Genomic DNA, 17594 nt, shown 5'->3' on the forward strand with positions numbered 1-17594 from the left:
ATGCAATAAAGTAATTGGCACTCGTCAGCTAACGAAAGAGAAGACATGCTGTAATCGCTTGACCTATACGCCCTAGCATGAAGTTAGTATCGATTTAAATTGAAATGCAATTTAATAAAGCGTAGAAAGTGCAATTTTTATCAATTCCGTACAGCATTTTATACTAATAATAAGTAGTCCGGATCGTATACCCTGGAACTGTTCTATGGTTTATGATATTGAATATCTTTGTCGCAGAGTCAATTAGTGGTAGAATTTCTTGCGTACTTGGTGCCCAGGTACCACGGAATCGTAACAAAAGGATTAATTAGTCGGAAATTTTGGATTCCGCTTGACTCCGATTATTGTAACTGCAATGCGACCCGAGAGATTCGAGAACTCATTTCGTGCAAAACAGAAAAGACAACTTAATTTGTTCTTGGTTAATAAATGTACCAACTGCTTACCTCTATGAATGCATGTACAAGTAGAATCGCAGCGCTTCGCATCACAAATTCAAATTCAGGTTTTATCGGTAACTGTAGAAATTGTTTGAACCATTAACAAGGGTAAACAAACTATTACGGTCGAAGATAATCAATTAGTCTTAATTGATGTTTGATGTGTGAACTAACCTGCGAATGGTCACTTCCTGGAGAAAGTGATTGCAGATCGACCAATTTTGTATGCCTGAGGGTCCAATTCGTGGAGAAAGGGATCTACAAATTGATTCTTAGGCTAAAAATTTTTGACTCCGCATGGTGGCTACTGGTCAGAGAAAACCAAGAAGTCAGGGAATTTTGTGGCGGAAAGAATAAAGCTTTCCTTACGAGAACGCAAACATTTAAAAACAATTTTTCTTGACGCGTTCGGTTCCATGACCATTCAATAGATCATGAAAGCATTTTGAATACCGATTGATTCGGAGCTTTATTTATTAGATATTCAAATTAGCACTATTCGTTCGAATTTTAGTCAACGAAGAATTATAACTTGATCAGGAATAATTCAAGGAATTTGTTGGATTATTTTTAGTGGCCACCACGCTTCAGACCTTTCATTTTTATGTATTACGTATAATATTCTTCAATTGTATTATTGTTTGTTGTAAAATCGTCAACTTTAAAGTTTTCAATACCATATATACGAACTATACATAACTTAGCCGCCTTAGTTGTTACACACTATAATTCTTATTCCAAGAATCTGCATCAAGTGTGTCACTGTTGCAATTTTCCTATCGGAAATGCAAATTCGCTCAGGCGCTAAGTAGTTTCATGAGTCCATGTGAAATATGGAACCCGGTAAAGCTCCGGTATGAAGTTTCAATTGGTGTTGACCAAGTAGATTTCCCTTTCGCAGTTTCTTGGAGCTGTAGTGAATAAAGTATAGATTAGAAGATTGGTTTCACAGGATGACGAGAAGTAGTTTAATAAGTCATTATCTGTTTCGAACATTTTATTTGATATTGTTGTATTCTGATATTCGATAGTTAACAAGCTGCGTAGAATTTCTCTAATACTAGGATTTCCGACAATATAAACAAGTGACTAGGTCATGAGCACGCAGCTCATGCTGTTGTTAGAATTACAAAATTGCCTTATTAAGAAGGTATACACGTCGGGACATTATTGGTTCTGTATGGTCTCTTATGCCTTACTAGCATTATGCGAATTACGAGTTTTAGAGAATTCAAAATAAAGGTTACGTGGAGCGTGCTGGGACGAGGGGACTCGTTTGATAAAATATCGACAGAGAAGAGAAAAACCAAAAGCCTTGATTGTCAAAACATTCGCTGCATCCGATAAGAAGTTGCTTAAAAATGGAGTTAAAATTGAAAAGATCTGCAAGTCGGTTAATGCAGCGAATCGTCTAGCTGCGTGATTTTTTCTCATATGAGCATTTATATCGGTGTATATTAGGTATACGCAATAATGCTCGCATTGGATAAGAGTGCTTGTAAATTTGCGTGTATACGTATACAGAAACAAAAATACATTCGAACGATCAACTTATAATAAGTAAAATAGAGATATCAGACAAAACAACAATTTAACTAAAACACCGTGGTAGTTATTCATTCTAAATTATGGGCTCAATATGAGCCGTCGTAATAGTTATAATAGTCTTAAATCGTTCTATGGTACAAATTATATAGTAAAATGCTACACTGTTTAATCCAGGGCAAGGAAGTTCTAAACATGCTACCTAGAGACCGCTTACCCCAAGCAATTCGTTAATTAGTTAATCACTCGAATGATCAATCGAGTAATTAATTAGTTTCGTAATACGTGTACACGCGACATTCTTACACCAATATTGGGAACATCAGCGTTTCATTAAAAACTATAATTATTGCTTTATACATTTATTTACATAAGTAATAGCGCTGCTCGGCCTCAGAACGGCATGGGCAGGTCGCATTCAGAATAATACTATACATACATAGTGATTTCAATTTTTTATCGTGTAAAAACGTACTCAAAAGCTACGGGGTACAACCCTCGTTTTGTCGTCGTACACTTTACGTTTCAGTCTCGTCAAGTCCATCGCGCCATTCTGTCTTCTGAACATCTTTTGTGCTTCTACGAGTGCATATAAAGGTGAAAATTTGTCCGTTTGAAAAAGGCACTTTTATTGATAACTCTATATCTCAAGTTGATTAATAAATAACTCGAATGGAAGTTTTTACACGGATATAGAGTACCGAGATGTTCGCCAATTGCTGCCATCGTTATTCTAGATCTGAGAAATTGTTGTTTCTGTACAAATTCATTTTTTGATCACCTTTCGTTCCAGACTTCAAGTCTCGACTCACTCTAGAACGATGCTAGCTTTGGGCTGGTTACAAGGGCATAAGACACTTCGTGGTATGTGTGCTGCTACGTGGGCTTCATTGCCCACATCTCCCATTGACGCCTCTCTTGTCTTTCAAAATACGTACATATTTTCCTTAAATCTTTGTCTTTTGGCCGAGGTTTGACCTGAGCCTCGTTGCGATTTGTTCCCGGGCATACCGACCCTTCCTTCGTCGAGATGCGGTATGAAGTATGAACTATCTTACGATATGGGAAAGCATTAATTACTGAATGGAAGTAATATCAAGGAAGGTCTCGAGGTCAATAGACGTAGATGGTCTTAAGCTGATCCTTGAGTTCTGGCGGAATGGAGCATGTTTCCATCTCGGGTTTTCTCTTCACTAAGCGTCGCCAGCGACCGCCAAGGTTCTTACGAAAACCTTTCGCAAAACCGGCCCTCTCCGAAGGTAGTGCGTGTACGAGTGTGTCCTGGAATGAGAAAAAGGAGATTTCACCGTTAACATACCGCCACTTCCGTCGATCGCGTATTTGGGGAAAAAATTATGAGGGTAAAGTGTTCTTACGCAGTCACCCGATTTCGCAAGCCTCGTGGCAACGCAGCCCGCCGCAACATCCGTTGAAATCAAACGAGCGCGTAAAAGTCTACTAAAATATACCTGTACATTGTTGTAGAAAGAATATCGAGAGAGGAAACATTCCTAGGGATTGTCGACGATGTAATTTTTGTCACTGAACCGTCAGTCCGCGGCGTGCCGCGTTTTGTAACCAGATTTGTACTCCCCCGCGCTATAACCGGAGTCAAGCGTGTAGAAATACCAACTCGCGTGCCTAAACATAGCATATGTTGCCTGTTGGTGAAAGAGAACTGGCCGCGTCGACCGGCCAGCCACTCGCCGTTTCATTTTGACGGAATTTACAGCCAAGTAGACGAGGTCTAGACTCTCGGACCGTTACGAAACAGCTTATACGTTTCGGATTTATACACGCTATGCGTTTCTATGACGACTCTCTTACGAACGTAAGTAACGATTCCTCGAAGCTGCCAAGGGAATGCAGGCAGGCAAGCGAACGGATCCGACCGGCGCGGCGGAATCATTTTATATTCTCTCGGTGGGGGTTGACAGCTGCGCGAAGTCTGGCAGAATATCGAATTGCCGCACACACTCTAAATTTAAATTTCAACCGTTGGCCGTCAGCCCGAACAGCCTGGAGAATATTATAAAATGTTGCCCTACAATCGCTATCAAGGAAATTTACCGAGGTGCAGCCGGGTTGGAAAGGGTGACTGAATGAACTCAAGAAATTTTTTCCGTCTCATTTCGTAATACGGTTAGTAGTGAGCGTCTACGAGTAGACTGCTTAGAATTTTTAAAATGACATTCTAGCCACGACCTCTCACGATATCTAAATAACTCGCGCACGCGCCAGCGTCATTGTCCTTGGTGAACAAAGTCGATAGCGCCACCAACTCATTATATTGACCGTTAAATTATAATCTCACTACAGCAGGATAATCAGGCAGCGGTGTGTATTTTTTTTCCTTCTTCATCTCTCTCTTGCTTTACTTCGTTTCAACTTTATGTCTTCACAAGACACGATATAACGGAGGAAATGAGAAAATGTGTTACGAGCAAATACACCGAGCAATGTTGTAATTCTCGATGATGTTTAAGAACTTTATCGTTGTGATATAAAATTATTCGAGAGTTACTACCACGCGCGTCCAACGTAGATCATTTATTAATATGCGGTAGCGTTATTTCATGAGAAAAAGACGTACCTGTGCAACGTGTTATACAAGGTGTACAAGAGACCGTGTGTCTAGACGATACGCATTCTAAGGCTACGTTTCGTATCTTTTTTACCTTTTGAACGATTCGTCACATACAGCTTTCAATGTACGGGCGACAGTCGCGTTCTTTGGGAATAACCGGATATCCCCAGTCGTGAAATCAGGCGCTGAAATACTGTTGCGAACGTGAAGCCGCGTGCGTCTATACAAGCCACCGAGGAATTTCCGGACCGACGGATTTTAATGTGTAAACACAGCGACTACGATGATTATTTTTTCACCTGATCTCCTTCATCGTTCGAAGATATACATGCCACGTTCTACTTTTGTTCGGCAGGCGGTCTCTGTCTTACTTACTTCTCGTCCACTCTTCCTTTCTTTTTTTTTTTTTTTTTTGTTATAAATTTAAAGACGGCATTATTTTCTATTGTGTGAAAACGAGGTCGTCACAGTGGCGCCGGCTCGAGTATTCGGGCATTTCGAACGAAGCTGAGTTGCGCAGATTGCGCAAATAGGGCGCCGCTGTAACGGTGCGCCAATTCAAAAAACGAATCGCGGACGAACAAGATATCGTTATGTGACTGCGAATGTACCCAATTGACAGAGCAAGAAGAGAGAGAGAGAGAGAGAGAGAGAGAGAGAGAGAGAGAGAGAGAGAGAGAGAGAGAGAGAGAGAGAGCGAGAGAAGCTAGACCACATCCGGTACGAATAACGCTACTTCGAAATTCCCCACCTCGTGAGGTCCGAACCGCATTAGAGATAAGTTCGGTAGGGACTTGCGCGCTTTCGTATCAATACAAGTGGATACCAGCACTTTCCATTTTCTGGGGTAATCAGGGAGTTAGGGATTCAGTGTTACAGGGTAATAAGGAACTCGGAGGTTTTTTGGGGTAAAATTTGAATCGTTCGAAGGCTTACCTGGTCGTTACTGTACAGCGAGTACTGGGGCGGCGGTGTGTGCGGTGGAGGGTACGGTGGTGGAAATTGCCATACAAATTGACCGGCGTAGGTGAGTTCCGGGTCGGCGGAAGATCCGAGGTCCGTGCAGTGCGGCGGCATTGCGTCGCAGGACTGAAGGGCTCCGTTCGCCGTCGGCGATGCGGATGCAGGAACGGGCGCAGCCGCAGTTTGTACAACGGCTGGTTCGGGATGCACGGTGTTCGAGTGATCCTCTCGTTTCCGCAATTTGCTGCGAACAAGACGTATTGCAAGCATCGTCCCGTTGCTCCCTACCATTTTATATTTAAGGTAGAGCTTCGTGAGTTTCTTCGGAATGTTGGAAGGAATTTTTTGGCCGGTATGGCGAACCCTCGAACAAGTCGAGAATTCTTACTTTTAATACAGGAAATGAAACAACAACAGCAACGACGGAGAGAAAATCCTTGATTTTTCCCTAATACTCCCAAACAGTCTTTCGACGATTCGTTTTTTCTTCCTTTACGCAAACTCTTTAGCCGAAGGTTTACGCTTTCTGATTTACTCAACTATGTCTTATGACTTTGGGTTGACGTTTGCACGGTGGTTTACTCCGTACGATGTAACAAGTACAATGTTATAATGTTTTTCTGTTATTGTTTCGATCTTATTCCCGTTTTGCAAAGACTAAATTGCCTTACTCTGTTCACAACACACAATGGCGTAGTCGATGATCAAAATCGAGACAATGATTTGAAACGATTTTCAAGCACTGAACTTTCAATTCTTACACACGAAGAAGTATGATCGTAGAACATTGGTCGATTACGGTGGGCGTTAATAAATATACTAAATTAAATACACTCTGTACAACATTCGCTAATATTTCACTTTAAGTTACAATACACACATGTTAATGAATTGACTAGTTTTATATATCCTTGGTTTTTCGGTGTTGTTATTATTATTTGTTGGTTTGTTTTTTTTTCTAAACCTTAGGTTTAAAGTTAACTTTTAGCTGTCGGGCGAGTGATATACTCGAACGAGAACTGCCTCGCCGCGCTCATTTCAAAGCTAGTCTGAGGTCTGAGCGAATTCCCAGCGCGCGCGCGCTTATAAAGCTCAACGTGACGTCACTCCCCACCGATTTCCGATTGGTCCGCATAAGCCTCGGCCCGCCAATCGGAGCGAGCCTGTGCTGATTTAAACAGCATATTATGATTCTACGGTTCTCCCCAGACCTGCGTGGCCGTCGACAGCCGCAGACAGTCCTCCACTCCGCAAACGCGCAACTACCAACTGTCACCTTTCGGGAATATTTAAACTTTCGTAGAATCGGTTATGACGAAACAATACGAAGAATATGCCTGTATGGAAATCTTAATTTTCTCAACCGGGAAAAATATCATCGCGACATATATTTCTGTCGCATTAATACGGTTTCTAAGTATGCAACAGCTCAGTTTTCCACACCTTCACACATGGGAGAAATAAAGAGAAATGGACAATTAGTTGTTTAGTTTACCGTTGAGTTTCGCACATATTTGCTGTACGGCAACCGAACTAAAATTTTCATTCGTGATTCGTGATTCCTCTTTGTTCGTCTTGAGAGTCGACGGATGAACCGCAACGTTGACGGTACCGAGTGACCGCGGTAATAATCTGCGTTAAAGTCGGTGCTCGCCGCGTGGCTTTGGTTTTACGATTGTTACACGGAAAATGAATGGAAAGATACGAACGGCTAAAAAATCGAAATTAATGATTTCCATCGCCCGTTTTCGTCTTGCTTATTCTGCGCGTAACGTGGTTGGGCGATTGTCCCCAGTCTATCCATTTCTTGCGAATGTCGAAACTCCCTTGAGAAACACTCCCATGAACGAGGAAAACTGAGCTATAAGTTTTTGACAAACATGGCCGCAAAGAGCGTATATCGTTAGACAGGTGAAATTTATTTATTCTTACACTGTATCATCTTTCTCTTTTTCCCCTTCCATCATGTTAACGCGAAAGCTGTTCTGCCCGTCGGAGACATACGGGTTATATACCTAGTCTATTTTCAATCCTGGGTAATTGAATTCGTCTACTTTTGTGTCTAGCGTGGGTGGCGCCCTGGCCCTGCGTTCCCATGAGCAACCCTTCGTCGTCGGCTTGTACCTGGAAACAGCACGCTCGCACGGCCTGTAACCCACCCTCGTTGCCCGTGACCAATCTAGTATTCCATTATTTTCTCTATTTCACTTATGTGTATACCCATCGCAGCGAAGGTTACCCATTGCTCGGACCCCCATATCTACCTGAGTACAATTTAGGTATGAGCAAACCATAAAGATTAGGCATTATGGTTAGCCAGCCGTCCGAGGTTGGACGGAGTGCTCGGATCGAACCCGAAGTATCCGTATTTGTTTTACACCCACTTTCTAAGAGCCCGTGAGTCAATTGTGTTTAAAACGGTACTTAATTTTCGCAAGGAAAGTAGTGTCTATAGTTAGTGTAACCCAACCACACCCACAAAATTGTACTTAATCTTCGAAAACGATATACCGTTAAGTTTAGCAAAATAAAATCATCCACAGAGTTAACAAAGGTACATATCGAGTACCTGAAACTCGCATCGGACCATTGATCATGAGCTATCGATAATAGTCGTGGAGTAATGAACGAATTAACAGTATCTATAAGCCGGATGACGCAATTTTCGTAAGTCTAGAGATTGATAGTTTATCGTATTAGTGTCTGGACTTGCTGGTTAAAATATTCCTCTCAGTGAAAAGATATTATTCTTAAAATCTGGCTAGCAAGTGCAAACGGTTACGAACAAACGTCCCTCGGATAATGACACGGTGACTGGGAACACCGGGAGCAATCTAATAGATGAATATAATTTGGGATCTACGTTCAGGAACTTCGATGTGACAAAATGATTATGCGAAACACTGAAACGAGATTATTTTACAGAGTCGATCAAGCTGAGTAAGTATCGGAAGCGTGACGGTTCGTTTCACTAATTATACAAGAACCGTTCCGAGCGCGACTCTTTGGCAAGCCTGCAGCTTATAGATAACGTTACAACCGAACGTGCCACGTGTTCGATACTCGCTGGGGGTTATTTGGGGTCATTTATAGGGTCGGTCTTCAGTCACCACGCATCGAACGCTGTTCTAACCCCCTTCAATTTGTAGCAACTGCAATGGCGCCTGTAGTATCGTCCAGCTATACAGTTTGCATTATTGCTATGCATTATTTTTAGACGCGTAAGTTTTACGCCTGCATCGATTACACTCGGCGCAGTTTGTTTAATTCCCCAATAACGATGCATAAGCGGCGTTAAACGCGACCAGGTTTTTTCATCCGCCCGATAATAAAGCAGACACAATTTTAAAACCAACGACTTGGCGTACAATTCGTATACGTGTTGTATTTCTACACACCGATATGTATTGATAATTCATTGTTCTTCTAGCTGAGTTTACCTCACACTTGATGAGTGTACCACCCGTGACACGTCAACATGTTATAGCAGCCAGTCGCGACACTTTGACTATCTTTCTATTATTGTTTTGCAGATGGCGACATACGTCAGTGGATAACTTGTATACCCAATGTTTGACGACATTCATTCGGTAGATAAACTCTAAAATCGGTATTATTCCACACTTATCCCCTCCGAATTAATTCCGTTCGCTTCTCCTATACACGGAAAGCCAGTTCGCAAGATAAGCGAACGCGTGTGTCTCGATGGCATTCAACCTTACTTATGGTATTATAATAATTTCGGTTTTTTAACACTGTATCCGAGTTAGACGATTAAAATGAAATGCAAATTCATAAATTGAACCGCAGAGCAAATATTTCTGAAAAAGTATTCGCACGTGGAGTTTTATCAGAGTTTATGTGATAGGAGGAAAGAAACGGTCTCTATTCGTTACGCGAAGCTTGGGTAATTTTGAATGGAATTTTTTTGTAATACCGGAGGAACAACCGTCGCGTTGGAAACTATTCAACGATTTAATCTTCATGCGAATTTTTTCAGCATAGTCTCCTGAGCGTCGGGAGCACTTAGTTTCAATGGCAACTGTCGTATTTGCCAGATCTCTCTATAAGGATACTGAATTTGTAATTTCGATGTTTACCGTAAAGAATGAAGTCTCGTCGCTTTCACGTTCTTCTTACATTATTACGAAGTATTGTCACGTGCGGTGTATCGTAGGTGATCTATAATCACAATATCTATAGCCAAATTATTGATTCTATTATCAGGTGCACAGTCATATCGTACAAACGTGCAGGGTGCTTATTTTATTGACTGGTACCCGCTTCAAGGAATAATGAATTTTTCGCACAATTTCATCTCCGTAAATCGGAGTCAACTGACCAATTAATGAATCCTAAAATATCGCGATAAAAATATTATTAATCAGACATGTTTGCGCAATGATCCAGCGTGAGCTACATTGATGAAAAATTTCCGTTTACTCGTTTAGTGTACAAAATTGTTCATGACGTAAATTATCTAAAAACTTATCAATTTCGTTTCATAAAAATGGAAAAAAAATTTTCGACCGAGGTTAATTCGGTGTAGTGGATAATTAATATGATACAAAAATATATAAGCGAGTAGAATTTCCTGGAATACACTAACGGTGACGTGGTAAAATTCAGCGGGAAGAACTATTTATTATGTTTGTGTTACGAAGGCCTTCGCACGAAGAGTTCCCAGGCTACTAATATAGCTGCTCGCGCCTGCAACTCGTTTGTGGACAACGGTGCGAATCTAGCTGGCAAATTAGCTGCGATATGTGCCAATTGCGAAGTAGCGCAAAATAATTATTCCATACTTTTGAGAGCACTACCGGGCGTTTCGTTCGGCTGGGGTTTGTTTGAGATTGCAATCAACAGCCCGCTCCAATGTCTACTCGCATTAACTTTAATAACGGAGGGATGAGAGAAATGCGCAAAAGCAACCGATTAAATATTACGTGAACATGAAAATGGTTTCAAATGAGCAGCGATTATATATATTATAATAATAATACGACTAGAATTTAATGCACGCAGGCGGAGTAGACATCACATCGTTCAAAATGCGTCATGGTCTGAAAACTGTTAAACAAAACATCAGAGGTGGATATTCTTTCGATAGATTGTTTTCTTACTTGAATCAGTGCAGTGTGAGATTAACGCGATTTTGTTGCAAAAGTTTGATTTATTTTTCTTCCACCCAAAACGTCTGAACCTGGCAGTTTGTGAATTCTTGAAAACTGTCCGAGAAGTTTTTACGAAATATGTTTTATTTCTCCCCATCCTTGCGTAAATTGTTCCAAGACATAGATTTGGCAATTACAGCCGCGAACAACGGAGAAGAAAAAAAGTTACACGCAGTTGAAATTTGTGCGTAGATTCAGATAATCAAAATTAGTTTTCTTCTGTTTTTGGACAAAATTTAGAAAGGATTTAACCAGCGCGGACGTAATTATTTACTCCGAGTACATAATCTTAACACTCTGGATCAATTGCGAATCGACATATTTGTTCGCACGCAATCAGTGTATTATATAATATGCTCAATTGGCCAGATGAATTCGCACTTCGCGTATGAACGTATTATACATAGCGAGATATCAGGGACTGTGAATGTGAGCTACGAAAGTTGCGAAAAATAACGATCACCGACATTTTATCTTACGTTTTTCAATTGCTTTTTTTCATGCTTTTGTACAAGCGTGACATGACCTTGCCGTGTTATTGTATTTGCGCAAATATGAACAAATGACGCTGTACAAATATGTTGCAGCAATAAAATGATCATCCAAAATAATGTGAATTTAACCCCGCAACATGCGACTAACTGCAGTAATACCCGCAGAGATCACGACGCACGAGCTTAAGCAAAAAGTCAAAGAAAAGAAAGAAGCGGTAAACGAGCTTGACGTAAACGATTTTGAAACGCGCTATATTCGCGGAGAGTAAGTCGGGTGAATTCGAATAACGGTTTAACGAAGAAGCGAAATGAATCACGAGTAGTACGTTTACTCATGTTAATTGCACTCGTCGGAATTGACAAATTTTTTAGCTCAAGGTGAGGCCGGTAAATTCCACGAGGATAAATTAATCCAAGATTCATGCGTGTATGCGTGATCGATAGCGATTATATCATTCAAACTGGGTGCATATCACTTATCCCGCAGAGCTCGTCACTCGTCACGCGTTCTACGTTATGCGAGGAAAATTTTATTTCAATCGTCTTGCACGTGATGGAGAAACTCCAAGTGAATCCGTACGTCGGTTTGCAACCGTGGTCATGCATACACTTGCGTGTACGTATACGGTAGATGTGTGCACGCCGACTACCCAGCAACCCCTGCAGCGAGACGAGTGCGGTGTCCTCTGCATCGACATCGACGCGTTTACTTGTGCAACCGAAACATATGTCGCAATTAATTGTCAATTTGTGTAGACGCGCGATCTCTCATGCACTGCCCTTAATTGATCTTAACCCACTTATTGACCCACAAACCAATTCAAACCCGTCCGGCGTATTGTTCTCCATTATTGCTATCTAGACGCGAATTATTATTACACATATGAATAGAGAGTCCGCTTCTGCGCTGTCATCTTCCTTGATTTGACTATTTGAGCCAACCTACCGCTTCGCATTCGAAAGGAAAGAAAGAAGAGAGTAAATGATATAAGAAAAGAAAAAAGAAACCGACGGTTATCACGTGCGCGTATGAATTTCTTGGGGATATACGAATGCGCGACTCGGTGTCAGGTTTCCGCGTTCAAATGACACGCCTATCGTTAATGCGTCTGGGGTCTACCGCATCTTCTCGGCCATGGCACTGGCAGTACGGAGAAATGGGATGGTGATATGGCTATCAGGCTATGCATGTATGTGAAATCAATTCCAGTATGAATTATTATTTTTTTTATCTACCGAGAAGCAGATTAAAGAAAAAGAATGTTTCGATTTCTTCACTCATTGTTAACCGTAAGTATGACATATTAATTGTGAGGTAAGTATTTTTCAGGAAAGTGGGAAAATTTATATGGGTAGTCAATAAAATCGATAACGTAGTAGTGGGAAATCTACTGCAATATATTTCCGACGAGGTTCGATTCGTATATCTCTTCTTTTAGTCAAAGACAAATGATTGTCCACGACCGAGGATGCATAGAATTTGTGAAATGGAGCTGAATTGCAGTGATTTAAGTATATAATACAGCGCTCTTATCAGCTATTAGTAAACCACCATGTGCGCTATTGACGTCAGTACCAGTATCTGTTGATTTACAACTCTCGTTTCACCATATCGATATGAGTAGTTTAGATGCTCGGCTATTTGGGTATTAAGTGTTTTAGAATTTTCGTCTCACGAAGCTCATCGCATGCGTATGATAATACCGTACAACGTGATAGTTTGAGAAAAGTATTATGAAACGTTTGAGATAAGGGTAAGAAGTCGTAGCTACTTTATCATATTTTTGCTCAACTCGTACGAAGCGCGTATATATGTTTCAACTCTCTGGAAGAGAAGGCACTGAATCACGCTCCTCATCTCGTAACATTTCACAAGACTGTTATCGCACAAAATATACGGCCATATCACGAATTGTTTTACTATCAGCTGCAGCTACAATAGCCTGTCGTGTCCTCCTATCTCCCGGTAATACCACGAGCTACTTGCCACAGAGCTTTTTCCGTGAAGTCAATCGTGAATGGACTGGCAACGAGAGGCAGGAAAAAGAATCGAACAATTTTCGAAATAAGAATGTTGCCTACACGCATAGCGGCTACTCCATGTTCCTGGAATAACTTGACTTTCAAATATACACAGATAAACCATAAATCTAGATTTGACACGTGGGTAAAATTTTTTACGCACGTATGTACCTATATTCATAACGTGAACCACACATCGTTCATGTATCTCCGCTTTGGTAAACTCGTTTCCTCTTTTCTTTGCTGGCACAGTGCCACCAGGTGTTCGTTGCGTTAGCTGATAGCCAAACAATGATCGTACTTATCGTAGTTAGAAGAGCACGTCGTTATTACACCTCGGATGGACTTACCTGATCGTCACGGCGAGCAATACGATGATAGCCCCGACCAGGACCATGGCGATCAGAACTCCGCATATCATGTACACGCTGTCCACCGTTGGATCTGAAACAACCAGAAATATTCCTCAATTAAACACTGCAAATTGTGCACATTTCGATAAATAGTTCTCGTCAACCTAGCTGGTGAAATTTGCGCAGGCATTTCACGATCTGGAACAATGCAGCGTTAACCTCGACGAATGTTACAAGTTAGATGCAGTGCGCGAACTGCGTGGTCGTGGAAAGTGGGCTGACTAGATTGAATTTTGCAGAGCTATAAGAACAAGTCACATATAACGCGCATAGGCTTGCCTAGTTCAACCAGAAGTGTCGAGCCAAACCGTTCTTTGTGAACAATAATTATTACCAACGAGTATACACGAGTCGCTACGTTCGTTCAACGCGCGGTAAATATTTAAATAATTAAATATTGACCAAACAGAAATCACAGGAAACGTGCAAGGTAAGTATAACAGGCGGTGAAGGATGCAGTCCATTCCCGACGGTCAAACTCACGATGTTAATCGTGAAGTGTCAAATACGTCTGAAATTCGCTCCCAACATCGTGATTATCAAAGAATTGCGGTATATTATAATTTCAAGTCGAAGTGAACGAAGAAGAAACGAAACAGATGTACGATCCACGACTATATATAGGATTGATGATGGATAATTCATTTCGAGTGATCGAGATGACGTTGCTTCGAGAATTCCATTGAACGTCGATACGTTTGGATTATTTTCTAACGTCACTGTAGATAAGGAACATTTCTACCAACCGATTTATCTTCCGCGGCAGTATATTTTACATATCTCGACGAACAATCGCACATGTTTCAATCTTGAGTGTCTGTTGGTACACACGTACCCAGGTATTGAGGAACAAGCGAAATATACTAGTAAATGAGGCTTGAAGACGTATTAATTATATTTTTAGGACAATATCAGCGAGGCTAGCATTATACCGTACGTGTGTCACACAAACGCATGATCCACGCACACCAGTCGTGATCTCTCGCTTCTAGACGGATTATACCTGACCGGTCGAACGGTTCCAGGATCTCGGATCACGTGCCTGTGGCGTGTAGGCGAAACCTCGATCGCGCCTCGAGATCGCAGAATTCGAGGCTCGCGATCAGCCGGCTCTCTCCGCGTAGCCGAGAGAACCTCACGGATCGGGCACTCGTGCGAACTTTTATCAATTTCCTCTTTCAGTCGCTCTCCGTGAAATCTAGCCGCCTTTTGCGCATCCGCAAGCGCACCGTTCGCGGTGAGACGATCGGCTCACCGTCTAGTCCGATCCAGTCGTCCGTGTCCCACATCGAGTCTCGGCTATTGGCCAGGGCTATAGAGACGAGGAAAGTTTCGCCGCTATTCTCACCTTTTCTTTTTTTTCGCCTTTCTTCTTTTTTAGCATGACTAGATCGGCCAAGGTTTTGGCCGTCGGCTTTGTGCGAACTGTAATCGATTCGCGGACTTTATTTTCGCCGTTATGTTAGCCTCGACTCGACCGAAATCTCGTTTCGACGCTGAACCACGGTCTCTTCTGAAATTTTCCGTCCCGTATCGCAAAACCGATCCGGGAAGTCGGAAGTCGAAAAAACGTGGTACTTATCGACCCGAAGTGTAATCTCCACCCGGCACTCGAGTCTTACGGCGTAATATTCCACGTATGGAAAAGCTGCGGGAAAAGCGACACCCTTTGATATATTCCATGTGACTTTAGCGTGTCGGGCACGCGCTTGCGAGAGAGTGAGAGCAAAATTTACACGTGTAGGTCTCGCTATCCAAACAAAGACCAGATGCCACCGCAGCTCGGCCCGTGTGAGTAATATAAGATCCCCGGTTCCCGGTTCACCGCTGTACGAATAAGCTTTGCGGAAGGAAATTAGAATATAATAGAAGAATCGTATATACACGGCAGACGATCGTTACCATAGCTGTAGATCCCGCTAACCGAGGATCTTTGTTGCGCAACAAGAGTAAAACAAAGTTGCAGGAATAGCTTGATCGAGGACGAATTATTACGATCACTCGAGATTTCCTGCAAATCTTCCTTTTAGCCTTAAGCTACAATTAGCATGGGCGAGTATAACTACTGAGCTTCGTTAAAAATTTATTATGCCAAATATCCACGGCCGTTGATTTTTACTCGCGTTAAGTTGTATTTTACATTACACATGCATCTGTATAAAATACTCCTTTCATTGGAAATAACACTTGTGCGATAAAAGTTTTACTACGTCAAGTCATGCATGGGACGGAGGTTTTTTTTTTTTTTTTTTCTCGTTTTCGCGACGATAGCTTCCCGTGAACGTTTTAATCAGTTGAATGAATACGATAATTTTTTTTTCATACTACACATATAGGAATCGAGCTTACCAATCTCTACATGTTGGCTGAATTTTTTTTCTTCGTTTCTTACGTCGTCGTGATAAAGTATTTAATTCTTCATAATTTTGCTTTATTTTCAATCTTTAACAGTTTGCGAAATTATTTTAATCGCGGCAAGACGCCTTGATTCATAATCATTACGTAAATGACATCATTTTCGGTATTTCTTAATTTTGTTTGCTTGCGTGAAAAAGTAAATTCTGCAATAATGTTTCAATCTTCAATGGAACTAAAAGATGCAGCTTAGCCAAAGGTTGGTAATTGTTTAAAATTAAATTCCAATGCGGCTGCTGATCACTATAAAAGTGTTGAGAAATTTCGGAAATTTCTTATATTGAAAGTATTACATTAATACAGGAAACTGATCGGGATTTTCTCCGACTCTGTTAAAACCGGTTTACATTTCATTTACTTGCAAACGAGTGACTGGTAGTGACATAAAATATGATCATGCCTTGTCACAAACATTGGTCAACAGACACTTTTCCTGAAATTTCGGCATCTCATTTATTTCGGGCTTCCTAGTCTCGACAAAGTATTGCGATGAGTTGAAAAGAAATGTTCCGAGCCAATATCTCTCGAGAAGCGATGCAGGAGTCTTGTGATCTGAAGGACTTGACGCGACTCGTTAAAAGTGAGGCATCTCCTGTGGTCTCGCAGACATTTCTTACTACGTGACTATTTTCACATAGGTGGGTATACAAGGAGTCCTTCGTAGTCCTAGAAGGGCTCTATTTGAATGTTTTTCCATGTAGCGCTAGCGTGAAATTCTACTTATTTATCGAAAGAGCATTCCAACTGGCGTAATATTTTGTAGAATACAGTATTAAGAAAATCTTCAAACCCCTTGTCACGATAGACTTACGGTAAGTTCACAATCTATATAGATTGCGTAAGATTTTTGCATCTCGTTTTCATCTTTAATTTTCGTCTTATAATCGACGTTCGTAATAACTTGTTCATTTATACCGACGTATATAAACATATTCGCTGTCTATACATTACGATTGTCTTATTACTTCCAAAGTATAGACAAGTGCCAATGAAATACGTAGTAAAAATTTCTACATACGCAGCGAAGTAACTACGAAGAGAAAGATACAAAAAGCACAGTCAAGTTTTTCCTGCACAGCCTCGTTACAGTTTGAGACGGAGACGTGATATCAAGTTTTCAAAATGAAATTCGACGAGGTTGTTTTTTACTTCAAAAATACTCGCCCGGTCAGATTCGCAACGCGCATACGGCTTATTACGAGTGCAAAGGCGAAGCCTGAAGCAATTCGCAAGATACAAGACCGAGATGTAAACAAGCGCGGGTCGAATCAAGATGTGCAATTATTCGAGCGTTGATAAAAAGGAGCCTGCAACGAAGGATCGGCGTGGGTGGCGCGCTGGGAGTTTCTATGTAGTCGAGTCCGCCGCATAAAAGTTTACTTTGACGATATAGCGTAGGTGTGACAAGAGGTGAGATACGAGATCCGACCCTCTTCGCCTCGAGACTCCGGCCAATTCTATCGTCGCGTCGACGTGCAGGGTGCACTGGCCCCAAGTCAAGAGACTTTAAAACACGTCGACGGCGTTACTCGTCTGCTTAT

General features: G+C 41.5%; 1 protein-coding gene across 8 annotated transcripts in view; it reads right to left on the minus strand.

Annotated features, from left to right (window-relative positions):
* Positions 1–1422: 1422 nt before the first annotated feature.
* LOC124178064 overlaps positions 1423–17594 on the minus strand; it is a 133968-nt gene continuing 117796 nt past the window's right edge. For all 8 annotated transcript variants that reach the window (XM_046561160.1, XM_046561159.1, XM_046561163.1 and 5 more), the window contains 3 exons: positions 13576–13669; positions 5509–5779; positions 1423–3266 (listed from right to left, as the gene is read on the minus strand). In XM_046561160.1, the coding sequence (XP_046417116.1) occupies positions 3099–3266; positions 5509–5779; positions 13576–13669 (533 nt within the window). In that variant the 3' untranslated portion in view covers positions 1423–3098. The remainder of the gene's footprint in view (positions 3267–5508; positions 5780–13575; positions 13670–17594) is intronic.

The sequence above is a fragment of the Neodiprion fabricii genome, chromosome 3 (genome assembly GCF_021155785.1).
Source record: "Neodiprion fabricii isolate iyNeoFabr1 chromosome 3, iyNeoFabr1.1, whole genome shotgun sequence".
NCBI classification, from domain to species: Eukaryota; Metazoa; Arthropoda; class Insecta; order Hymenoptera; family Diprionidae; genus Neodiprion; species Neodiprion fabricii.